Source organism: Hippoglossus stenolepis, chromosome 12 (genome assembly GCF_022539355.2).
Source record: "Hippoglossus stenolepis isolate QCI-W04-F060 chromosome 12, HSTE1.2, whole genome shotgun sequence".
Classification (NCBI taxonomy): domain Eukaryota; kingdom Metazoa; phylum Chordata; class Actinopteri; order Pleuronectiformes; family Pleuronectidae; genus Hippoglossus; species Hippoglossus stenolepis.
The window spans coordinates 23,249,523-23,275,016 of NC_061494.1; the positions used below are offsets into that span (position 1 = coordinate 23,249,523).

A 25,494-nucleotide genomic window follows, 5' to 3' on the forward strand; every position below is an offset into this window, starting at 1 on the left:
TTTGCTGAACTTCCACCATCGCCACACACAAGAGGAGGAGAAGGAGAAGGAGAAGGAGAAGGAGGAGGAGGAGGAGAAGGAGAAGGAGGAGGAGAAGGAGGAGGGAGAGGGAGGAGAAGGAAGAAGGAGAAGGAGGAGGAGGAGGAGAAGGAGAAGGAGGAGAAGGAGAGAAGCAACAGGTCCATCCACTCACCTCGACAGTGGAAGCTGCTCTTCTTCACTGTTTTCAAGCTAACTGCTGTGTGAACTACACCAGTGGCTCCCTGCTGTGTTCACACGTCACATCACTCAAACACACACGTTACCGGGACACGGTGTGTTGCCTCCACGGGTCTCGGTTAGCTCCGTGTAATCACACACGAGCAGCTAAGCTAACTCCACCACCGAACCCAGCTCTCGATGCTAGCTCGCTCTCCGCAGCGCCTGGATACCGGTCGCTAGGCAACGGCAAGCGCCACTCTGAAGGCGATGCTAACTAGCATGCTAGCTCCTCGGCGACCCTGTACTTCCGCCCCCCCCCCCTTGTTCCGTTACATCACGTTGACAAGCTTTCACTAATAGCAACGTGTCTTTTCAACTTTACGAACCGAGTGACGTGTTCGCGACTAGTTTGTTCTTTTTCCCGTGAAGAACTACGGAAAGTATAAGAATAAACTACAACTCCCTGGGTCCTGCCGTGTCACGGTCCAAAGTGTCGCAATCACGAGAGGGCACAATCAAGGGCAACAGGACGGATAGTGTTCAGAGTGTGTGGAGACAGTGTACAATGGAGGAGACGGATATATATATTAAATATATTATAGATATTAAATATATGCACCTTGACTGAAGTGGGACACGCGGATTTAAATAAAACCGAGATAAGGAAGGGTGGGGAAAGAGGCCTGAAGGTGGCGCTACTGCAGCGCGTTGCCTGCGGGCTGCCGTAAAGCAGCAGAAGAAGAGGCGGGGACAGGGGTGTGCAGCGGCGGGCGGAGACAGTCTGAGCTGAGCAGGTCGTCGTGTGAACATGGTGAGTAGAGCTGACGAGTTTAATCTGTACAAACTGAGCACAACTTCTGTTTACTACAACAAGACAAGAGTTTAGTAAGTTTTAAAAAGTTTAACAAAGTTAGCTAGCGAGTGGGTCTGGCTCGCTGCATGACGTAACCAACCAGTGTGACTCCCAATATGTTTTTATGTCGTTTTCATTCAAAGTTATTCTTTACTCGCCTTTGAGCTGTTGAGTGAGAGCTGGTGGGTGACGTGTTCAAGTTGGTGGTGGTTATAGTTTATATAGTTTATGCTGGTTTCTGTTATGTAATAGTTCTGAATGGGGGGGGGGGGCAGACAATCTATTTTTAAACTTGCTCTACTAAATCCTGTTGACGCGAATAGACGCCCAGCCCATTTGTGTTGAACAATCAAACTGTCACATTCATACCTGTCCTGCCACTGGAAACCATAATGCTAACAGCGTGGTTCTCTCTCCCTGTGTCTCACAGTCTGATTCCATTAGAGTCCTGGTGACCGGCGCTGCTGGGCAGATTGCCTATTCCCTGTTGTTCAGCATTGCCAAGGGAGATGTCTTTGGCAAAGATCAGGTGAGAAACAGCTTTCTCTTGCTCATGTAACACACTCAGCGTCCTCATCCCATTAGGTCGTGTCCCAAAGCACGTGTAGGATACTGACACCCCCCCCCCAGTGAACAGCTGTGTGTGCCTGTCACAGGTTTTCTAGGTCACATCTGGGTCTGGTGACACTGAACAGATGTCGTAGGAATTGTTCAGATTGCTCAGGCTCGTCCTCTACGTCCTGCGACGAGTCAGACTCGTCCTTGAAGTTTATGAAATGGATCTTATGCCCAGAGTCTTAGGCCAACTTTAAAGCCACTTGATCCCTCTGGCACGTGCTTTAGTCAGTGAGCCACATGGCCTTGGCCTTCACACTCTGTTCCAGAGACAACTAAGTCCTCCACTGACAAGTCACTACAAGATTTTTAATGTGGTTCCACATGTTTCATTCATCTCATACCATTCTTCCCACTGCCTGCTTCCTTCTCTTCCTCTCCCAGCCAATCACCTTGCTCCTTTTGGACATAACACCAATGTTACCCGTCCTGGATGGCGTTGTCATGGAGCTGCAGGACTGTGCCCTCCCGCTCCTGAGAGGTAACCATTTTAAGGGTGCAACAGATAATTGACATAAGGGGATAACATGACGTATTGTCTTATTCTTATTGATGTACTGGCATCAAATGTTCCTTAAAAATGTAAACTGTGTTTTTTACGTCACAGTTTGGTTATTTTAGAAGCTGTTAATCTAAAGATTCAGGTTTCTATTGCCATTCCATGATACACACTTCTCTGCCCTCGGCATTTTCCGTCCTGTTGGCATGTGTTGTGTAGAATAATGACTTCCTCATACTTCTCAGCTGCCTGTAGCGTCTAAATGCTGAAGGGTCGTTAAAAGAAGCAGCTGAAACACAGAAGTACAAAAATAATAACAAATAACATTCATACCCACAGGGTCAAATGAATGATTGCTGACTGCTACACAGCAAACACAGTCTCCCCTCGTGTCTTTTCAATGGATACAAACTTTTGCAACTACAATAAGTTTAAATTACCAGGGCTGGCAGAGCATCCTTGCACATCTAGGACATAGGACTGACTTCCCTCCCTGGAAAGCTTGGTGAACATGGACCCATCTCTGTAACTGCTGTCATGACATCAGTCGTGAGGCGCCATTTTGCGTCATCTCCATTGTGACCTGGTATTTTTCCTATGGAATGGTGCCGTCCTTTGCTTTGTTTGGACGGGGGCTGTGAGAGGCCCCTGTATTAACCAACTGTGCGGCAAAGACAACGCTTCATCCACTGAGATGGGCCCAGCCATACAGGGCAACACTGGGCGCACATGGGATACCTCCCAAACACATTATTCAAAATCGTATGCATGCATGACTCAGAATGGATTTAAAATAATTTTCAAACAATTTCAGATCGGATACAATTCAAATATCCGGCCTTGACAAAAACCACTTCAGTGCGGTTGATTTCAAAAAGTGTATGAACACGTTTATTCACTTATCTGAAACTTCCAAAATGTTCTCAAAAGTTGAAGAACACACTAATGAAAATAACTGAATCTGAACCTCAGAGCGATGACGTATATTAAAGCATAATTTTTAAATGGGAAAATGTCGAGGAATGAAATGCTGTATGTAAACACGCCAGTAATTTCATTCAAATTCTCCTTCTGAAGAGATTATTCCCACTGACAAGGAGGAAGTGGCCTTCAAGGACCTGGACGCTGCCATCTTGGTCGGCTCAATGCCCAGGAGGGAGGGCATGGAGAGGAAAGACTTACTCAAAGCCAACGTGGCCATCTTCAAGAGCCAGGGAGCCGCCCTGGAGAAGTATGCCAAGAAGACTGTGAAGGTAATAACACAGGCTAATATTGGCAAAGGACACATACAAGAGTATGCGTTTACTTTCTACGGGTGATGTATTATTAGGTGTAAGCTTGCTTGTTTGTTTTCAGGTGCTGGTTGTAGGAAACCCCGCCAACACCAACTGTCTGATTGCAGCCAAGTCTGCTCCCTCCATCCCCAAAGAGAACTTCTCCTGTCTCACCCGTCTGGACCACAACAGGGCTCGCTCTCAGGTGCGTTTCACTGTCCCTGCGTTGCACTTTGTCAGCCTTAGGGTTTTTACTTCCATTTCTGAATTTGCTTTGCGTCCTCTAGGTGGCGATTCGCTGTGGCGTTCCTGCCAGCAATGTCAAGAACATGATCATCTGGGGCAACCACTCGTCCACCCAGTACCCAGATGTGCACCACTGCTTGGTCAACATGTCCGGTGGTGAGCTCGCCTGCTTCGACGCCGTCAAGGATGATGCCTGGCTCAAAGGCGATTTCATAGCTGTGAGCTGATTATCACTATTATTTTTCATTGATGTGTTTCTGTTCAGTGGTTCCAGTCAGTTTTAACAGTCCAACTCCTGATGCTTAAAATGAACATGGAAACTAGCTGCACAACTCAATCTAACCCATTGGCTAATTTCTTCACTGTGTGTTGCAGACAGTGCAGCAGAGAGGCGCTGCAGTCATCAAGGCCAGGAAGCTGTCCAGTGCCATGTCTGCCGCCAAGGCCATCTGTGACCACATGAGAGACATCTGGTCAGGCACCCCCCAGGTAAACGCCATGTTCGTTTATATACTGTTGTTCTAACATTGGAACGTCTGCCTGTTGCTGTAATCGGGCAAAACGTGGCTATGGCAATGTCAAATATTGATAGACTGTACTATACCCTTCATTACTTCACAATTTAGTTGTCATAGTATAACCTCAGTATGGTTATAAGTTTCTCTGTGAGCACCACAGGCAGTTAGATCTTGTGACGGAGTGTTACAGGTGAATCTGCTGTTGGTTTTTTAGATGATGTTTGTACTTCTCATGTTGATCAAGCCTTCGTTTCTGACAGATAACATTTGGCCTAAGCTCTTCCAGTTTAACCAGTAGATCTACCTCTTTATTTTAGGACGAGTTCACCTCTATGGGCGTGTACTCCTCTGGAAACTCATATGGAGTCCCAGCAGACCTCATCTATTCATTCCCGATCCAGATCAAGGTGAGACTGGTCTAAACTTGTGGTTTGATTACAGCTAGTTGATTTGTAGCCACAGCAGGGAATCAATAAGTGGTTTCTTGACATGTTTGTCATCACAGTTTATGGTTACTCACATTCATTATGTTCTTCTCTATATGTGCAACAATGAACAACTTAAAGACTAAATTAGTGTAAATATGTAAATTTAAAGTGCAAAAATTAAATTAATTAAAAGGTTTGTGTGTGTGTAGAGGATTGTTTGTCACACTTTGTATTTGCTTTAGGACAAGAACTGGACGATTGTGGGTGGCCTGGCCATCAATGATTTTTCCCGATCGAGGATGGACGCCACAGCAGCCGAGCTGATAGAGGAGAGAGACATGGCGGTGTCTTTCCTGGGGGTATGACTAGACCCTGCAGGGCCACCTGACCAGCACTTAGAAGGCCCCAAAACTCCAGACGCACGCCTGTGACGAAGCACTCCACCAACCCCTGCAGTAGTGTGTGTCTGTATGAGTGTGTCTGTGTTTATGAGTGTGAAGTTGGGATTTACACTTTTGTGTTGGGAAGCAGCAGTTATGGAGAAACCAAGTGGAGATGGTTGATGGTTATTGGTTATTGTTGCTGGTGTTTGTTCTCACAGGGTTTTAATACTGTTGGAGATGTTATGGTGTGACCAGTGAAGACAACAGTAATCATTGTCTTTTTCAGGATTACCAGACTCATCCTGTCAGGTAGCAAAGCCATTTCCACCAGAAACTTACTCATTCTGAATCACTCCGTCTGTTTAGTGGAAAAAAAGAATGCATCCAGTTTTAATTTGGTTATGGATTATTGCATTGGTCTCATATTCAGTCGACACCAGAAACACCTTTTTGTTGTACATCGTGACACACAAGTATCTCCACTCTAACTATAGTCCACCATTTGTTACCAGCTTGTTTCCAATATATTTTCTCTGGGGTTAAGTGAATGGATTCTTGTTACATATAGTCAGTGATGCACTAAGTCCTCAAACACTGGAATGGAAAACGTTAAACAATAAAAAAAAAGATTAAACAATGAAGTTGTGTTCCTTTTGTTCCCTGTGTATCATCTTAGTGACAAATACAAACACTGGGGTTTCCGCATAGCAACTGAGCAGTCAGACAGCAATGTGACCTTTTATAACAAAAGGTTTATATATTAAAATACCTGCATCACCCAGCCACACTGAGTGAGACACAGGGCTCAGCAATTCACTACTGGCAAACTGGTGTATAATATAGCAGCACTGGTAAAGTCATTTAACCAGTAGCATTTAGTTGTTTGCATAGGTTTAATGGAAAATAAAGCTTTATCTTTCATGGTGGGCAATTACTTTTAATTATATTTACTGGAGGATCAGATTTTGCTGTTTAGATTATGTGTTTTACTATTTTCCTGCCACTGCCATAGGAACCGTGGCACCGTGCAATACCACAATGTCACCAGGAGAGGGCTGTATTTCTCTGTTTAACTCACCAGCAGCATCAGGAACAATGACGTAACATCTGCAGTTGGTTAAATTCACAATGTATCATTCATAGAAATAATTAAAATAAAACTGTAAGTACATATAATTTGCACTGACGTGATTCGATCAACAGAAAATATAAAATAAAATAAAACCATTACCTGCAGGTTTATATAATATCCAGACTTCTAACACATTAATGCCTGAATAATTATAATGGGGTATTTACACTCTTTCATTCTACTCATAATATATACTTGTACCTGTAAATACTGAGAATGTTACACAAACATTACATTTACTGTAGATGTTCGTGTATTTTGTGTATTTTATTTCTTAGTTCGCTTTCATCCAGAAATATCAGAGAACAAATCGAACGTAGCACAATTCTATTGGTTGTCAAAATTGTCGTCACGGAAAACCTAGCGTTTTCATTGGCCGCCATCCTCCTGCGACCCCCGATAGGGCCCTGCTGTGACCCTCCAAACCAATGCCTTTCAATCTTTTATTGTGATTTATATTTGTAATCCGGCGAAAGGAAGGTAAAACGGGAGCTGCGCGTTTCAAAGTGAAAACCTGTGTTTTGAAAGAAAAGAAGAATAAATACATTTTTTTTAAAAAGCCCAGAGTCCTCCGGCTGCTCGTCTCTTCTTCTCTGTGCGGGATCGCTGCGGTGCTTCAGACCCGCAGACCCAGGCCGTGGACTTCCTCTTCCGGCAGCATCCTGCAGTCACACAGTAAGACAACGGCTTCACATCTCTACGCAGACATGATAATAAAAACATTATCTGGTGTGTGTGCGCGTGTGTGTGCGTGTGCATGCGTGCGTGTCCCCCCTCAGCTAGCTAGCTAGCTAGTGTGGCTCCTAGCTTCCGGTTAGCTAACGTAGCTCCACGGTTTCTGCTGCGGACGTCACTCGACAACTCGTCGTGTTGCGTTCACGTACTTCGGACGTTCATGTTCCATTAGCACATTCCGTCCTCTGTCTGTGTCCCTCCGTCCGTCCGTCATCATCCCCGCAGCCTCTAGCCGGTGCAGCCGGAGAAGTTACCCGGGCACGGATGCAGGTCGAGCGGATCGTGTCCCCGGTTAATCAATGACCGGAGGTTCGCTGTCAGTGTGAGTGATTGGAGGCTGCATCGTAATGAGGCGATAACATGTCAGCGAGGGGCCGAGCAGGGAGGGAAGACATGACCGGAGGTTGTGTGCCTCAGCCCGGAGGAGTGTGACGTGGTTTACAGCAGCGAGAGGCGGTCACTGAGAGATCCACCTCTTGGGATCACTGAGATCCACCTCTTCAGATCACACAGATCTGATCCTTCAGACTGAGAGATCCACCTCTTCAGATCCCTGAGAGTCCACCTCTTCAGATCACACAGATCTGATCCTTCAGACTGAGAGATCCACCTCTTCAGACTGAGAGATCCACCTCTTGGGATCACTGAGATCCACCTCTTCAGATCACACAGATCCACCTCTTCAGATCCCTGAGAATCCACCTCTTCAGATCAGATCTGACTGTGGAGATCACCTCTTCAGATCCCTGAGAGTCCACCTCTTCAGACTGATCCTCGACTGAGAGATCCACCTCTTCAGATCCCTGAGATCCACCTCTTCAGACTGAGAGATCCACCTCTTCAGACTGAGAGATCCACCTCTTCAGATCTGTGGTTCACTTCCTTCAGACTGTGAGATCCACCTCTTCAGATCCCCTCTTGACTCTTCAGATCCTGAGATCCACCTCTTCAGATCCTGAGATCCACCCCTTCAGATCGTGCCTCAGACTGAGAGATCCACCTCTTCAGATCCCTGAGATCCACCTCTTCAGACCTGTGGTTCACATCCTTCAGGCTCCACCGACTCTCACTGGGATTGGATCTATGTGTTCTTCATTCTGTGGAGGGGGACAGGATGAGTTGTCCTCCCGAGCTTCTCTGCTGACAGGACTGAAGGAGCTGCAAACCTCTGAGCCTTGAAGAAACTTTAGTATTTGACCTCTTCCAGGAGATGTTATCGTCATTAACACTCTGGACCTAATAGTTGGAAACATTTTGCGTTTTTATCGGCCCTTGGATTGACTTTATCTTTTAACTGTATTGTTTTTAACTTGGCAGCTGAAACATGGCACTTTATTTAGAAGGTGAGTGATGTGGAAGGTATTTCACCCTGAACTGTAGATATCAGAAATGAAATATGTGCTTGAGAATGACTATTGTGGATTTTGGGAGCAGAAGCCGATATATTGGTCAATTTATATTTTCTTCATCAAACCTCTATGAAGAAATGTAATTCAGACTTATATATTTTACATAAACTTTGTTATAGCTAGCTATAGATTAAAAGATTGCATTAATACAACCAGATAGATTATGCTACACACTGTTTCTCTTATACGCATTAGAGATGGGTCATAAACTCTAAATTCTTAAGTGAACACAGCTGAAATGTAATTTACAATTTGATTTGAAAAGTTTTCTGACCTTTAACTGACTAACTTTCTGACTCAAAGTGGTTTAGTGGGAGTTCTGCACAAAGTTATCTGTTGAATTCACTGGTTTTATTTCAGTGTGTTTTCATTTGACTCATAACTTCTCAAGGGAAGCTGCACTTAAACCTCTTAGCACCGCTGGAACAACTGTTGTAACTGTGTTATGTCTTTTGCTTTGGTTTTAATCCATCGTGCATGTGAACAAACAAACTATTTGGATATCATCAAAACACTAATCTCCCTCAGTGCAGAACCCAAACGGGCTCCGGAGGTTTGAACTCGGTCTCAAGTGCTTTTTAAATCCGATCAGAACTCTCAAATGAATTTCTCTCATTTCGCTGCATCGGCAGTAAGACGCGCTAGTTGACAATTAAAAATAATTAGGCTCGGGAGTGCTTTGTTTAATGTGTAATTACACTACTACCAATCAGTGAAACAATCAGAATACATCAAACATTTAATACGAGGAGAATATAATCACTTGAAACAGTCTGTGACACCTCAGATACTTTACTACATATGTCCTCATCCACGGGGTCTGCCATGTTTCACCCTCATGTTTTTACAGCAGCCCTGAAAGGACAAACCAAACACCGGCTCCAGGGAGGTCCTTTACATTAAATAGTTTCTACGTCACCTGAAGGTCTCTGTAGATTCTCTTCCTGGCTTGGAAAGGCAGGGTGAGGGGGGGGGGTATTCAGTTGGTAGAGATGCCACTGAATCCTCCCGCTCCTTTTAACTACACAGTGTTTTAAAGTACTTAAGGTCAGTGGTTCAGATTTAAAAATAAAAACATATAATCCTGTTTTTAACACAAATATATATATATATATATATAATTTTAGAGATGGATTTAGAGATGCTTTAAGTGAAGCTATTCCCTGTTGGAAAAAAGACATGAGGTGAAACTGGAATGGAGGAATGGCTCCGTTCAGACTCAAACAGATGGTTTGCGTTAGTGAAATGAGTAAAAGTGGAGTCACGAAGCGCTCTGAGGATGCGGGAATATGTTAGAAGTTAGAATCCCGACATGTTGCAGCTGTCTTAAACCTCATCCCCTCACGCTCCTCTATCTTCCCCCGTCCAGGTCTGAGCAAAGGAGTGGCCAACGGAGGGATGGCTCAGTTCCAGGAAATGATGCGGCAGCAGCTGGAGAGCTCCATGCACACGGAGCTGGAGAAACTGCTGGACACCACCACGGGGGCCGAGAGAGAGGTGCGCCCACACTGACTCACTCTCTCTGTCTCTGCGACCATCTGGTTGTGATTTCGAGGGTGGTGGGGTCGCACACAAACACTGGCAAAACACAAAAGTGACACATACTGGAACACAGTGCCAATGAGGGTTCTGCCTACACTCTGGAACAAAGTATATGAGATGAAGTCGCAGGAAGTACGTACATTTTTTTTGTCTAAATCATAAAATAAAGCCAGCCCAGCTGAGATCCTGTACGTTTGTCGGGGGTTCGCCCCAAATCAAATTCTGGTGTTGGGAGTGGACACCTCTGAGCTCACTGCAGCTGATTAATCAAACCCGAAGGCTGAAATCCAAAGTGTTTCCAAAGCTGCTGCGAGAAACTGGCAATAGACTGAGAGGTGCTTGAGTTTCCTGTTAAATGTCTTGGCTGAAAACGCACACACACAAACACAGGGTTTGGCAGTTACTGCTTTCAGACATTGACCAGCAGGCTCTCTCAATCGGCCGACTATCACTAAAGAGAATCATACACAGAGAGATAAGATTGGAAGGGACACACACACACACACACACACACACACACACACACACACACACACACACACACACACACACACACACACAGGTGTGTCAAGTACTCTTCTGTTCACCTTAAGGGCTAATTGTTTACTGATGGTTTTACATAGCAAACAGCCTAAGAAGAAACTTGTTCTAAAACACAAAGATACACTGAAGGTTTAAAGTTTCTTGTAACGAAAGTAGATGGACAAGAGAAACCGGTTACACAACCACGTAACACTCGTGCCTAGAAAGTTTTTAATGTTCCACATAACTATGTTGGAATCTACTAAATCAAAGAGGTCAGCTCATGTGTAGCAAGCAGAGCTTGTTCAGCAGGTTCACTTCTCTCATCAATCCATTATACTTTCGTTGTGGGATTTTTCAATAAGTAATCAGGCTTGTATCGCTGCGGTGGCGGCTTCAGCACGTTGAGGAGAAACCTCTCGCCTCGCTGCACAATTTAATACAATCAAAGCCACATAGTAACAGAAGTTATTTATTATAAGAAGTACAGTGCCAGGTGTATGAAGTAAGCACTAAAAAAAGAACAAGTCTGATTAACGCTGTGGAGGAAAATTAAATGTTTCTTTAAAGACGACACCTTGTTTGATTCTCTGGCAGTTTATTCAGCTGCCCGGCGGAGAAACCTGGCAGATCACTGCAGTTGTTCATTATAGGCGACATCAGATGCTTTTTTCAGTGGCTCTAACCTCTAGTGTGTCACAGAGGTTTTAGTGTAAAGCTCCTCTTCCCCACAGACGTTTCTTACATGTGCTGGAAGGGCTTGAGTGTTTCACACAGAGGCTGGAAATGAATGAAAACTGTGTGAGGGACTTGTCAAACCTCAGCCACCTTCCCTGGAATGAATACATCTTAAAATATCCTAAAATCCTTGTTTGTTTTTTTCCAGGTGTCCAGGAAAGACTTTGAGGGCTTCAAGAATCTTTTCCACAGATTTCTGCAGGTGAAGGGGCCGTCGGTCGAGTGGCTCAAGATACAAAGACCTCCAGAGGAATCGGTAAGTGTCTCTTTGGTGTCAGAATGCTGACGGAGGATATTAATCGTCATTGGATTCATGTCCAGTAGGAACTTGTTTTTGTTTTCACTTGACTGCTCTACATGTTTCTGCAAGTAGCGTCTTTTTTTCACAATGTTCCAGTTTACACAGAATAACTGAGCCAAACCTGCCTCTCACTATCTGCTGGATTGGCAAACTAAGCCAGGAAGTATTTGAACATCCAATAGAGACCACAAAGAAGATCTTATCAGACTTGCTAAAGGTTCATGTGAGGTGAGGAAATAAGATCCAGAACATCCTCGAGTTTGAAGAGTTATCAGATGTCAAACACTTTCTCAGATAGTGCGAGATTAAGAGAATAATGCTGCTTGTGTTACAAGTAGAAGCTCGCAACAAAATCCTGAAGACCAGTATCATGACTGATCCAGGTGTAAAATAATAGAGTAGTGGTGACTAACTCTCTGCTCGTATTGTTACTCTTCTTCTTTAAAGCAGCCAGGCTCTATGGTGCAGCATCTCCCCTCAGAAGACAGTGAACATTAACATGTGTGAATGTGAAATATCGTTTGGGCGCAGACTCTGAGTTCAGACACAGAAGGGGAGAAAGTAAAAAGCAGATTCACTAAAACGTTGTGCTGCAGCTTCTCATCCTGAGCCGGTGCCGAGCGTCGCTGTTGACGGTTGAATTAGAGACGCTGCCGGCGGAGTGTCATATCAGCCGTCACTAATTAATGTTAATTATGGCAGGAACTTGCTGACGGGGCTGGAACCTCCATCTGTAACACGACTGCTCAAATCCAACAGAATGACACATCTTCTCTCTAGCAGCTCACGTCACTCTCAATCATTTAAGATTTACTTTTTGGTAGATTTCAGGAAAATGTTCGTAATTCATGATCCATGATCTTTGAATACATCTTAAAAAATATCCACGATTGCGACACAGTTTTGTCGTTGGTGGATTCAGCTTTGGTTGAATTACGAAATGAAGGCAACCAGATGCAGCTTCGCCCCCATGAGTCAGTGTCTGTAATAAAACAGCACAAGTATAAAACATGATGAAGCCAAACACAACCAAACGTAACCCTTACAGAAAGGAAGCGATGCCACATCTTATATATCACTGTTCTTAATTTTTCTTTCCATTGTGGATATTTCTGTACATTTCTGCATTTGAAAAGAAAAAACCATCTCACATCTGGTTGCACACAACCTGTGTTTCCAAATATCCTGGACGTGAGTCAATTCATTATTATAGTAACTGATGCACATATCGCAATGCACCAACTGGAAAAACCACTTTGAACAGGAGTGCCAATATTTGTGTCAACTGATATCCGTCTCCCTTTACGACAGCGCATGCACATCTCTGGCGCAAAGTTGCCTCAGAGATAAGAGTATCTCACGTCAAAGTTGGTACTTGTACCTTTGACCGACACAGTTGTTAATCTCTGTTTGTAGTTTGACTATTAGAAGCCCTGATAATCCCCGTTGAAATCCACATGGAGTCACAACAGAAGCTTTTGTCTCTGATCTTTACTTAAACATGACAAACTAAACATTCAACAAACCCTTTATTGGTTTTATTGATCCACTATGAATCCTTTATACAGTTATGGTGAATGGTTTTATTTAATTAAAACGTGGTTAATTTCCAGAATCTGAAAGCCTCATGGGAACATTATGAACCACTTGTGTACATAAGTGTTCAGGGATTACAGTTCTCCGTCACTCTGATGGATTTCTGTCAGGCAGATTCCAGAGAGGCCATGTTTGAGCTCCGAGCGGATCCGTAAGGGTCACATGTCACTCACTGAGCTGTCAGGCGTAGGTAAACAAAGTAAATGACAAAAATGCAAATATTCATGTTGGTTAACGGCTTGTCCACACGGACAAAACAAGTCGAGCAGACCAGGGAGGTTACATTCTCCTCTCTTGCACCACTTCAATGTTACATCAACCAGAACCTACAGTACAGAGCTCCCTGCATTGACTATATTCACTATGATCTTGCCAACGAACCACAGGAGCCTAAGTTTCCTCTTGACGATGCCGTGGTCGGTCACGTACAGAGTCAGAGTGCCATGTGTTCCATGCAGGATTTCCTTTTTGATAGGTCTTCCTTATTTTTCAGTCACGAGGGACGGTGCTCTCAGTCGGTTTCCTGAGCACCAGGCTGCCGTGTTTTGTGTGAGCCTCAAAGTGCAGGATTTTAAAAAAGGTGCAGCAGAGTTAAAAGAGCAAACTTCTGTGACGCGAACTGATCTCAAGGGAACGAACCTCGAAGTCGAGACGCAGAGTTTTGTAGGAGTCAGAATACTGAGCAGTTGGGAGCAGAGCTGGAGAAAAGCCAGCAGGTAGATGGAGCAGCAGTGTGAGTGCTGGTTTCCAGGCTGAATTTCAAACCCAGAGAAACGTCCTTGTTGTTCTTCCGCTGGGACTTTGTGTCGAACTCAGCGGAACACGTCAGGCTGTATAACGTTAAGCACTCGAGAAGTGGAAACGGTCCTGATTTAAGTGGGTTATCTTCCTGTCCTGGAAAAACTCGGTCCACTCCACACAGAGACAAAGTCGAGACTGTATCTGCATCTGATTATTTATGTTTAATTGACTGTGAACTTAATCGCTCTTTGTTCCTTGTTTACCGTCTCTACGGTGATCTGTCTTTTCAAGAAGGATGGATGGTTTTCAAAGAAACGTCTCTAATGAAAACTCTTATTCTGAACTCACATCAAATGATTTTCATGTGACCATTTCTATTCTTATTAAATGTCATGTGACAGAAGTTCACATATGAAAAGCCCCATGTGTCTCAAGGCACACGCTGCTAAGACCTTTAACTTTGTAATGTCAGGGGGCGTCTGCTCTCACTTGTTTATTCAGCGATAGTTGATGACTTGTTTCTCTTCCGTTTTTAATCGGGACCATGCATCAGAGGTCACGACCTTAACGAGAAGCAGAGTCTTAGTTAAAACAGAAGTAAAAGGCCTTGAAACGCTTAAGAATGTCAGTGATTCACAAAAACAGGAACCTGGGAGAAAAGTCATGTGGGGTAATTTGAAAGTAAATGGGTATTGTGGGGGTTTTTTTAAGCTTATTTAGGGGATTTCTCTCTGTGAAATGTATCATTAACTAGTGTTTTACAGATCAGTTATGAGTTATTAATAAAATGGGCCAAGAAAAACCTCATAACATGAACATTTCAGTTTTAATTTTACATTTTCACCAACTCATCAGGAATCAATTCATGGATCTTGATGTAAAAAAAAAAAAAAAGGCACATTTAAGGGACTTGATTGAACTCAGGCGGCTGTTGGGCCTCGACACAGGAATCCACTCTACTAAGTGTTTCTTTTTGACTGTGCTCATGGAAGTAAAAGTCGACATCCCATTAAATACCAGTTTTACCAGTTAAAATAAACATTTGTCATCACATAGGATGCGTCCTCCCCCTCAACTTAACCAATACAAGAAGTGGTCCGATTCCTCCGTGCGAAGAAAAACTGATTCAGCTGCTCACTGGCATTTTTCAGACGTATTCGCTTCTGTCTCACTGAACATTAACAGAACTTCCTCAGTTGCTCGCCTGGCACCGAACTTCAACCAACCAACGCACACACGCACACACACACACACACACACAAAGGGCACAAGAGGAATTGAGGGTTACGTAAAGAGAAATGGAGGAACAGGGAACTATAAGTAAAATAGAAAATGACAGTTACACACAGTAATGAGGTGTGTGTGTGTGTGTGTGTGTCTGTGTGTGTGTGTGTGTGTGTGTGTGTGGGGTGTGTGTGTGTGTGTGTGTGTGTGTGTGGGTGTGTGTCTGAGAGTGTGAGTGAGTGAGATGGAGGGATGAGGATAAACAGACGTCATTTGGCAGCATCTTATCCCAGTGATTAACATGTACAGTAAATGTGAGTAATATGAGAACACAAGTTTAAAGTAAACAGCAGCCATAAGTAATTGGTGTGTGTTTGGCATCTAAAGGAGTCTAACGAGGTGTGGTGAAGAACTAGTTTTCTTTCCTGTGCGTTTCGTCCCAAATAACCAGATAATATACTCTATATGGCTCGTGGTGTATTTGCTACTTATATAAATGAAAGTTTTGCCATTTTCGAAACAGATTAACAGCGTAAGAACTTCTGTGACCTTCGCCAAGCAGGTTCTGTTTTCAGCCCTGGGAACTGGTTTGCTTCTTTGTCAGCAGGACTACACAAAAAAACTATTGAATGGATTTACACAAAACTCACTGTGAAGGATGACACATGGGCCAGGAGAATAATTACAATTTCGCAGTGGATCTGAACGAGTCAATTTTGTATTGTTAGCAGGTGTAAGGTACTTTTTAAGTATTTATTGTACAACCTTTAACTCTTCCCTGTGAAGCATTGATGTCTGGATCAGTATATAAATATACATCAGTTGTGATTACAGAAGATGATTAACCCAGTGATGCAGACTCCACAAACAGTTGTAAAGATATTCACAGTGAACGAGCTCTGCACCATTCCTGTCCTTGGGCGGAGGATTGGAGGCTGTAAAAATAATTAGAAAAATGTTGGAATGTCCGACACGGTCCTGCAGGCAGTTAATGGCATGCAGCCCTGCAGTTTGTAAAGGTCAGTGTGTGTGTGTGTGTGTGTGTGTGTGTGTGTGTGTGTGTGTGTGTGTGTGTGTGTGTGTGTGTGTGTGTGTGTGTGTGTGTGTGTGTGTGTGTGTGTGTGTGTGTGTGTGTGTGTGTGTGTGTGTGTGTGTGTGTGTGTGTGTGTGTTGTGCTAGAACTGATGATGAGGTAGAGACGGTTTCCTACATTGTTGTGATGATGCGCCCGATGAGAGGCTTGTGGTTTCTCACATCTTGAATCTGTTTAGACACAGTGGTGGCTTTTATTCTTAAAGGAAAAAAAAACCCATCTGAATTGGGTTGATGGAAAAATGTGGAACTGTTACTGATCAACCACACATTAAACATGTCGTTATGCACCGCTGCACTCTGGTGAGAGCAGCGGAGTTAAACTCCACTCGTGCGTGCGTCTTTCCCTCCTCCACTGATGCTGATTGCCATGTTGTTCAAACCATTTTTTTTTAGTTGTGTAACATCTCAAACCCTGCTGGCTCGTATCTCAGTCAATCCAAAAACCATAATCCATCACTGCGCTCTCTTTGCTGTAGATTAAATACCCTGTGGATTTGTTCCAGGTGCTCACTCCTCCACCTGACAGATTATTGTATTCTCTCTCTCTCTCTCTCTCTCTCGCTCTCCTTCAGATCCAGCCCTATGATAGGATCGAGGCTCGCGGCCTGCCGGACAACGTGGCCGACTGTCTGAACAAGCTGGTGGTGGTGAAGCTGAACGGAGGCCTGGGCACCAGCATGGGCTGCAAGGGCCCCAAGAGCCTGATCAGCGTCCGCAACGAGAACACCTTCCTGGACCTCACTGTGCAGCAGATAGAGGTACCTATGGTCTTCGAGGCCTTGGAGAACTCGGTGGTGGTCGGCAGTGTGGGTGTCCCCGGCCCCGATGGTGGCGAGACAATTTATGATGAGTTTGGAGTGTTTTACTGTATTAAGCACTGAAACTGTTCTGCTCCGTTTAGGCACCGGAACAGTTTTGAAAGTAACAATTTACCACCGGTATCGGAAAAACAAACAGACGCTACCCACCCGTACGTATGAGAAACGTCAGGGTGGGACATCAAAGCTCTCTCCTTCACTGTGGAGACGGAGCAGAACAGACACAGGGTTTTAATCACAGACAGGCTGAAGGACACATTCCCCCTCTCACCCAACCTCAGCGGTGAAAACACTAATTTAATTCAGACGTACAAACCATATATGGATCTAAAGTGTAGAGGAAATGAAGGATCTTTTCAGGTTCACATCTTTTTGTGTGTGCTCGGTCGTTTTTTTTTTTTCCATCTCAGTCTCTTACTCAATAGTTTTAATCCTGCTTTGCAAATCACACTCTCACTGTGGCTCGGACTTGGCAGCAGGGTCGACAGTTATAGGAGTTGCCTCACTCACTAGACCGTTGGACCGTTGGGAAATGATCGTTGTCACAGCAGCACACACCATCACTCTATGGCTGTGACCTCATAGGTGGAGGAAAAGATCATTATCTGATGTAATACAAGCATCTGTGCTAGTGTTCGTTGCTCTGATGTAATCAGAGGAGTCGGGTTCTCTCTCGATCCCACGAGAAAAGCTGAGACTTTCCTTCGTGACTCAAGCAACGAGAGACGTTTCAGGGGGAAAAACTAAAAGCACAGCCACCGCCTTTCATTACACAATCCTGCATTCGTATCATAGCTAGACACAAGCCTGCATGTATCTGAGGCGCCCTTGGGGAATACATGTGCTTTTTTAAGTGTGCTGAAAGGAGTTCAGTGTGACATCTGGGGGGAGTTATGGTGAAAGAGGACCTGTTGCTGCGCAGGCCGGGCAGGTCTGTGGGATTGGCAGGGAAACAGAGATGACTGTGTACTGGAGGAGGGGGGGGTGTGTGTGTGTAAAGAAGGCGTCTACCTGGTAATACTTTAAACAGGACATGTCCAATTCCCTACATAGAACAATTTTTTTTTTTTTATTGTATAATAACACGAAGCTGTGAGAGATGATGACGATGATTATTAAATGAAGGTGTTGGTGTGTGTGCGGTGCACAGAGGTTCTATTGTGTGTGTGACTGCATTGTGCGTGTGTGTGTGTGTGTGTGTGTGTGTGTGTTTAGTAATGGCCTCACAGGATGCTTCCCCCCTCTGAGCACACAGCTCTCTCTGTCCAACTCACCGCTCTCCATTTTCTCCTCAGGTCAGGTCAGATTACGTCCTGACTGAGCTTGGCCATTTAGAACGAGAGAAAATGGATCCCACCCCCACCCCACACACACACACACACACTTCGATCCCATAACCACATCTCCTGTGTGAGATTATTATTTTGGATCAGTTCAGTGAACAGATGTGGAAAAATCCCCTGGCCGACTGGATGTCGCCACCTGGCTGCTGGAGATTTACTGCTTTCACCTGATGAATTCTTACTGGACCTATTAAGTTGAAGAATGTGTGCGCAGTCTGTCCCAGAACAATACCCACATGTCCATATGTGCAGGTATCAGGTGTCTTTATTTGTCTTATTAGGACTTGTGAAGCCTTGTTTTAGCCTCAGATGAAATATTTGTGCACGAAATGAGGATCGTTGATTCTCTCTGATGCACATTGGAGCCATTTTAGCCGCATCCCTCGTCGTTTTCATGATGACCAGCATGAGGAAGCACAGTGTAGCACCTGTAGCTGTGACTGTGACTGTGGATGCTTCTTTGTCTTTGAATTCTTTCTTTGACAGATTGGAAATTCAACTATTTCTCACATTAGTTTTTCCAAACGGATTAATTCCTCCCTAGATCATTTAAAATGTCTCTTGTCTTGGTTAAAAGTTTTTAATGGGTCTTACTAATCCAAGAATTCAGTTATACTCTGTTGTGCTCATTGTTAGTCGCTGTAGTGTCAGCAAATGTCTATGATGCCAAACTAAGTAAATACATAAATGCTTTACATAAGCACATAGACTGTTCATGTAGATCATGTGTATTTTATTCAGGATGCTGCTGCTCAGTCAGTTCTCCGTGGAGACTTGATGTAGAGTCTGTTTGTTTTTCCACAGCACCTGAACAAGACGTACAACACGGACGTGCCCCTGGTTCTCATGAACTCCTTCAACACAGATGAAGACACAAAGAAGATCCTGCAGAAGTACACGCACCACCGCGTCAAGATACACACCTTCAACCAGAGCAGGTGAGACAAGCGCGTCGACAACACGTCAAGTGAAGCGTTGACCTGAAGGTACGCTGGTGCATTCAGACGTGTACACGTACGTTTAAACACACAACTGATCTGATACAGACTCACATCAACCAGTACCAAGTGAAAACTGAGGTTCTTTTTCTGTCACAACAAATATTAAACATGAAGAAAGACTTGGACGGTAGTTCTTAGATTTCTGCGTCATTAGTGGCAGATGTTATCACCCACTGTCGCTTCCATTTAGCTTTACTGGAGTCACACTGAGCGTCCTCTCATAATGAACCGGTGTGTATTCAGCGTGGAACAGTCCCCTGCTGCGTGCCGTCCCTGATTCTGGACTGAATCTGTCAGAAACAGCAGCGTCCAGGCAGGAGATGTCATGTGATTTATGGAGAAAGATGTAAATATTGAATGCACCGGTGTCTCTAATTTGTCAGTCAAGTGGAACTTGCTTTTTACTGTTTCCCTTGAATTATTTAGAGCTCTTGTGCGTCCCTCAGCCTGAAGGAGTTGAGTACAAAGCAGGTTTGGACGAAGCTCGAGGATTTAAAGTCAGCGCAGAGAAACTGTTGAAATGTCGTTCAGCATGAGAACAAAGTGAAAGTAATGAGCGTGAAACTAATTCCATTCAGTCACTTTCATTATTTTTTTAGCTAAAGAAAAGATCCTGGTTATTGATGAGCAGAATAGAAGAGTTTGAGTTCACAGAACCCGTCTGGAGTCTCGGGGGTAAACAGAGCTGCAGCAGAATCCAACACAAGTTGTTTCATCTTTTGTTAAATGTAATAAAACAGAAAAAACACAACGAGCCTCCACGCTGCTCGTGTGATGTCATTCGACCCAGTGGTGTGTTTTTAGTCTGAAAGTCTCTGATATCTCCTGACGATGGTGCGTTCAGGGACCGTTTGACGCACCATCGTGTGGCTTTAACCTCCAGCGTAGCCACTTCCTGTGGAAATCAACTTTTGCAAATGCAATTTCCTTTAGTTTGTTTGTCAGACCAGCACATGAAGCGTTTTAGTACGGTGCATAAAAAAAAGTCAATATTCAAAACTCGACTAATCTGCAGTTAACGCTCCGGACAAATTAAAAGATGAGATATAACGATATAATGATCACTAATCATGATGTGGATGATGTTTCTTCAGAGGCATCAGTGGAGGATCCACGACAGGAAACACATTTTAGTGAAAGTATGAGAATGTTCTCGAGCTTCAGTCTGAAATGACGTAAAACCTTTGAAGTGGATGAACCGCTGATCTGAAACATCTTCCCAGAGCTTTTATAAACCCTCCATTAAAAGGTCCTGCGTGTCTCCACAGTGCAGCTGACCAGCTCCTCTGCCCCACCCCCATCACGATGACCTCTGTTAACTCAACCTGACGTGGATCCTTCTTAAAAAACCCTTTGATCACTTTAATGGTTTCAACTGTTTGGCTCGTTGCCTCATCTGCTCTCGTGTTCGAAACCTCCTTGGATCCAAGTTCTCTCTTTGTGCTGGTTTTCATCTTTAAAGGTTGCCTGAGATTCACAGCCGGTGACCGTGAAGTACGAGTTCATTTATTTTGCGCGTGTGCTTGTTGGAACTCAGCAGAAAAAGTTATTTCTTTTAAATTGTGCAAAACAAATTGGATAACGTTTAAATCTTCTTTAACTCTTCTCTTCCTCGGTCCAGGTATCCTCGCATCAACAAGGAGTCGCTCCTGCCTGTGGCCTCCAGCTTGAACATTAACGGCCAAAGCACAGAAGGCTGGTACCCTCCGGGCCACGGCGACATCTACGCCAGCTTCTACAACTCGGGCCTGTTGGACCAGCTGATCCAACAGGGCAAGGAGTACATCTTTGTGTCCAACATCGACAACCTGGGGGCCACCGTGGACCTGCACATCCTGCGCCACCTGGTCAGCCAGCCCAACGGCAAGCGCTGCGAGTTCGTCATGGAGGTGACGGACAAGACGCGCGCCGACGTCAAGGTACGTGGAGCAGGAGGGGGGGGGGGACTGTTCATACTGTCACTTCTGGACATGAGGATCATCGTTAGTAAAAACAGGAAATGTCCGTGTTGAGTTTGACGTTCTGTAATAAGATCCCTGTCCTGATTTCCAGGGCGGCACTTTGATCCAGTACGAAGGAAAACTGCGTCTGCTGGAGATCGCTCAGGTGCCCAAGGCCCACGTGGACGAATTCAAATCGGTTTCAAAGTTCAAGATCTTCAACACCAACAACCTGTGGATCTCTCTGTCTGCCATCAAGAGGCTGCAGGAACAGAAGGCCATGAACATGGAGATCATCGTCAACCCCAAGGTGAGTCCAGAGCAGAACTACAACTACAACTACTCAGTGTTATTGAGCAGAGGGAACATTTGAAAGCTGCTGGTTAAAGGTACAAAGTCTGATCAACACAAGTTTTCCACCAAGAAGAGGTGGGTCAGTTCAACTCTATTTGTCTCGCTCCAGATGACATCACACACTTTGTCCAGTGCACTTTACAGAGGGAGTTCAAGACCTCACGGGAATAAAGGAGAGAAACTCAACAGTTCCCACATTGAGCAAACACTCGATGACAGAGGAGAGAAAGAGAGAACTCCTCCCACGTGAATCTTTACGTCAGCAGCAAAACAAACGTTCTGGATCAGAGGTTTTCAAACGGTGACGTGCGACAGGTCGAAGGTCTCAGGGACGTGGAGAGGGAGAGATGGTGTGAGGGGAAAGAGTCGAGTTCATGTCCCATGTCCTGAGAACAACAGGAAGTTGAACTAACACACTCGACACACACCACGTGGGGACAGTTTGTTTTCACTGTGCTTCTGCTCAGAGTGAAATCTGAACATCAACACTCACTCTCTCTCTCTGAGGATCTGAGATCAACCGATACCGACTTTATGAGCCTGATACCATCATCGGGGAGTAAAATAATTGGGGAAATATGAATATAAATGCACATCTTATCATATCTTATATTGTTTAGTCTGTAAACTAATAAACACAGATCTGAATACGTCTATGAAAGAGTCATATCAGCATCAGATAAATCTGTTGGGCTGTCGATATGAGTCTAATGGTCAAAGTGAAAAAACGTTCATAAACACGACAGACTTTTCCAGAGAATCATCTAAGTGGGACCACACCAGTGCTCAGATAAAACCATTTGCTCTCCCAGAGTAATGATATCATCAGTTCTGTTTCGCCACGTCCATCCTGTCCTGCTAGAAGCAGAGAGATCTCACCCCTCTCCTCTACAGAGACCACCACCTGTGAATAAATCATAACCTGCTAAAACTAGTCTGTAGGAAACTCGCTTCTCTGTGTTCGTCCTGCACGGATCCACTGTCACACACACACACACCCTCCCTCCCCCCCCGTCTCTCCTCAGTGAGCAACGCCTCAAGGTCTGAAAATCTACGACCTTCGTAATAAACTCTCTGCTGAGTATTTCTTTCTCGGCCTGTAAATGTAATTTTACAGCCCTCGGTTAAAAACTCTCCTAGAGTCATATAGCGAGTGTTATGTAACTGCAGATAACTTTGTCTAAGTGTGTGTGTTCAGTGTGTGTGTGTGTTCAGTGTGTGTGTGGCCCTGTCAAGTAAAGAGTGCGGCACTCACACTACAGTGACAGGAGAAGTTTCACATTATGACCTCACACACTTTGAAACTGTGTAAAAGACACTTGAGATAAAAAAACGTCCATGAAGTGGAAACTGTTGCATCATTTCTCTCTTTCTGTCCCACACAGATCATTATATACTGAAATGTTTGTTCTCTTCTTTCTTCTCTTGTTTGTCATCAGACTCTCGACGGCGGACAGAACGTCGTCCAGCTGGAGACGGCGGTCGGCGCGGCCATCAAGAGCTTCGACTACGCGCTGGGGATAAACGTACCTCGCAGCCGCTTCCTGCCCGTGAAGACCACGTCCGACCTGCTGCTGGTCATGTCCAACCTGTACAGCCTGGACGCCGGCTCGCTCACCATGAGCCCCAGGAGGGAGTTCCCCACGACGCCGCACGTCAAACTGGGCAGCTCCTTCACCAAGGTACAAACCAGAACCGTGGAACTGGGTTAATCTGCACATGTTCCTTTTTCAATTCTGTCACTGGGTCAAACGTTAAATCATCAAAAATCACAAGAGATAAAATGTAAACAGAAATTTACCATTTTCTTCCACCTTGTCCGTCCTGACTTCTCATTCGCTCAACACGTCTTTGAAACACTTCCTGCAAAGACGCGTTGTTTTTACATTTTCATTTTTTATGCTTCATTCAGGGCAAAAACGTGAGAATAGAAATAAAGGGAGAAACGCTAATATAAAATAATGAATATAAAGATGCAGGAAATAAATAGATACATAAATAAATGAGTGAAACATTAGTTGACTCACTCAGGTTTCCTCTGTGTAATCCTCTGACTCATGTCCACGTGATCAGGTTCAGGAATACCTGACTCGCTTCGAGAGCATCCCCGACATGCTGGAGCTCGACCACCTCACCGTGTCTGGAGACGTCACGTTTGGAAAAAACGTTTCACTCAAGGTAAAAGTCTTAACCCAAAGTTTTACTGGGAAATTAAATGTTTCTTTAAACACAGAAAATCAGTTTTACTATTCATCCAGCATCACTGTCGAGAAGAATTAGGTTTTAAGGTCATAAATGGAATCACTAAACTAAACCTCTGGATTGTTTATTCTCTACAAGATGCTGAGATAAACTGTGGATGTGAACTTTAAAACCCGGTGAAACCTCTGGTGTCATGAGAAACACCAGAATAATCTTTAAACTGAGCTTCGAACATCATTGTGAGAGATTTGAATCTGGTTTCCACTGTCACATCAAGTCTCTGATCCTGGTTGTTGCTGAATTACGGCTTCGATCAAATCCTTTTTGAAAACATCCTGTGTATGATGATTTATGAATCAGATATGACGAACATCAAAGTCAAAGTAAACAAGGCGTTTGCTCTTCTTCTATCTAAAGTTACGTGAGAGTGTTGATCTGATCGTTTATGGGAAACTTTCAAGTAGGATTATGGAATGCAGGACTTTTATTTTGACACTTGCGTAAAAGGATGTGATTACCCGTGTGACCTCTGACCTGAACCTGTGACCCTTCCTCCTCACAGGGCACCGTCATCATCATCGCCAACCACGGCGACCGGATCGATATCCCCGCCGGCTCCATGCTGGAAAACAAGATCGTGTCCGGTAACCTGCGCATACTGGACCACTGAGGCCTTTCTCCACGCCGCCTTTCTCCACGCCGCCCCCCCCCCTCCCCTATCATGTGATCCTGTTTGTTTCTATCCCAGTCATGTGACCCACAAGGACAGGCTGTGTGCAGCGCTGCTGGACGTGTTTGTAGCTTGCATATACTGCCCCCTACAGGCTCCTTAGGAATTATATCAAAGGTTTATGTTATATATCGAAATAATCACAGCTGTCACTTTACATAAAGACATTTATAAGACATAAGAGAAAACAAGAGATTTTATCGTATTTTAGTTTAGTCCGTTTCCTTAAATCTGCCATAAACAGCTATTTAGTAAAGACACTCATAAAACTGATGACATCATCATTATTTGTCTCACAGATCTTAACAAGGTGCGACGTCCTCTGTTCTTAACCCTCAGCAAGAATCAGGAAAAACTACAGAAATAATCATTATTATATACAAATAATTGAAAATGTTGAAACACGCGGATCTGACGATGTTGAAGTGAAGATCTGCAGTAAAACCAGGAGGCTGATGGGAAATCGTCTGAGGAGCTTTTTAAACATCCTGCTCACGAACAAACGACCAGAGATGAAAACGTTTCGTCTCTGTAGCTTCTGGACTAACGACTTTTATTCAGGCGACGTAACGACTGCGTGAAGTTTTATGTAATAAAATAAAAGATATAAGATGTAAAGTGAAGGCTTCCCTGTTCAGACCCGCTGTGACGTAGGAAAAACAAACCACCCCGTGCATTACGTTGTTTTGTCCAGTCTGTTCACATGTTGACCTTCACGTTGTGTGAAACCTCGTGCCTCCATCAGTGTCTCACGTCCTTCTGCCTTTTAGCCTCACACGAGCACCACAGGTCATTTTAAAACAAACGTGTACATACGCAGAGTTTCAGAGAGGAAGATACTTGAGATGGAGACTGAAAGCAATAAGTGTTGATCTGTGACGAGGTCTGAATCCTCGGAGCTGAATAAAGTGCAATATGAAATACTGAGCGTGTGTCGTGTCCCGTGTGTTCCACCTTCAGTCGAGTCTCTCTCCTCCACATTCCACCGCTCATCTATAAATACATGTCACATGTAAAACATATTTAAAAATATCCGAATCCGTCTGATGCACAA

General features: G+C 44.3%; 3 protein-coding genes across 7 annotated transcripts in view; 2 read left to right on the forward strand and 1 right to left on the reverse strand.

The window, feature by feature from the left end:
* LOC118118932 (WD repeat containing planar cell polarity effector) overlaps positions 1–719 on the reverse strand; it is a 70,880-nt gene extending 70,161 nt beyond the window's left edge. Inside the window, exon 1 of one of the 3 annotated variants that reach the window (XM_047342355.1) lies at positions 194–718. The gene's annotated coding sequence lies outside the window, so the exon portion shown is untranslated. Of the gene's footprint in view, positions 1–193 lie in introns of all 3 variants that reach the window. The other 2 variants (XM_047342356.1, XM_047342354.1) reach the window with 2 other exon arrangements.
* A 144-nt stretch (positions 720–863) lies between these two features.
* mdh1ab (malate dehydrogenase 1Ab, NAD (soluble)) lies at positions 864–5,658 on the forward strand. Its single transcript, XM_035172525.2, has 9 exons — positions 864–1,012; positions 1,485–1,583; positions 2,054–2,150; positions 3,246–3,421; positions 3,525–3,647; positions 3,730–3,906; positions 4,064–4,177; positions 4,524–4,613; positions 4,877–5,658. The coding sequence occupies exons 1-9, from the start codon at positions 1,010–1,012 to the stop codon at positions 4,997–4,999; spliced, it is 1,002 nt and encodes a 333-aa protein (XP_035028416.1). The 5' UTR covers positions 864–1,009; the 3' UTR covers positions 5,000–5,658.
* Positions 5,659–6,555: 897 nt separating this feature from the next.
* Positions 6,556–25,367, forward strand: ugp2b (UDP-glucose pyrophosphorylase 2b). 3 transcript variants are annotated; one of them, XM_035172507.2, is made up of 10 exons: positions 6,556–6,824; positions 9,663–9,790; positions 11,244–11,351; positions 16,625–16,810; positions 19,018–19,151; positions 20,836–21,133; positions 21,267–21,464; positions 22,948–23,190; positions 23,582–23,686; positions 24,273–25,367. In XM_035172507.2, the coding sequence occupies exons 2-10, from the start codon at positions 9,692–9,694 to the stop codon at positions 24,378–24,380; spliced, it is 1,479 nt and encodes a 492-aa protein (XP_035028398.1). In that variant the 5' UTR covers positions 6,556–6,824; positions 9,663–9,691; the 3' UTR covers positions 24,381–25,367. The 3 variants fall into 3 exon arrangements, with proteins under 3 accessions (XP_035028398.1, XP_035028399.1, XP_035028397.1); XM_035172508.2 differs by lacking the exon at positions 6,556–6,824 and adding an exon at positions 6,900–7,206; XM_035172506.2 differs by lacking the exon at positions 6,556–6,824 and adding an exon at positions 7,873–8,227.
* The last annotated feature ends 127 nt before the right edge of the window (positions 25,368–25,494 follow it).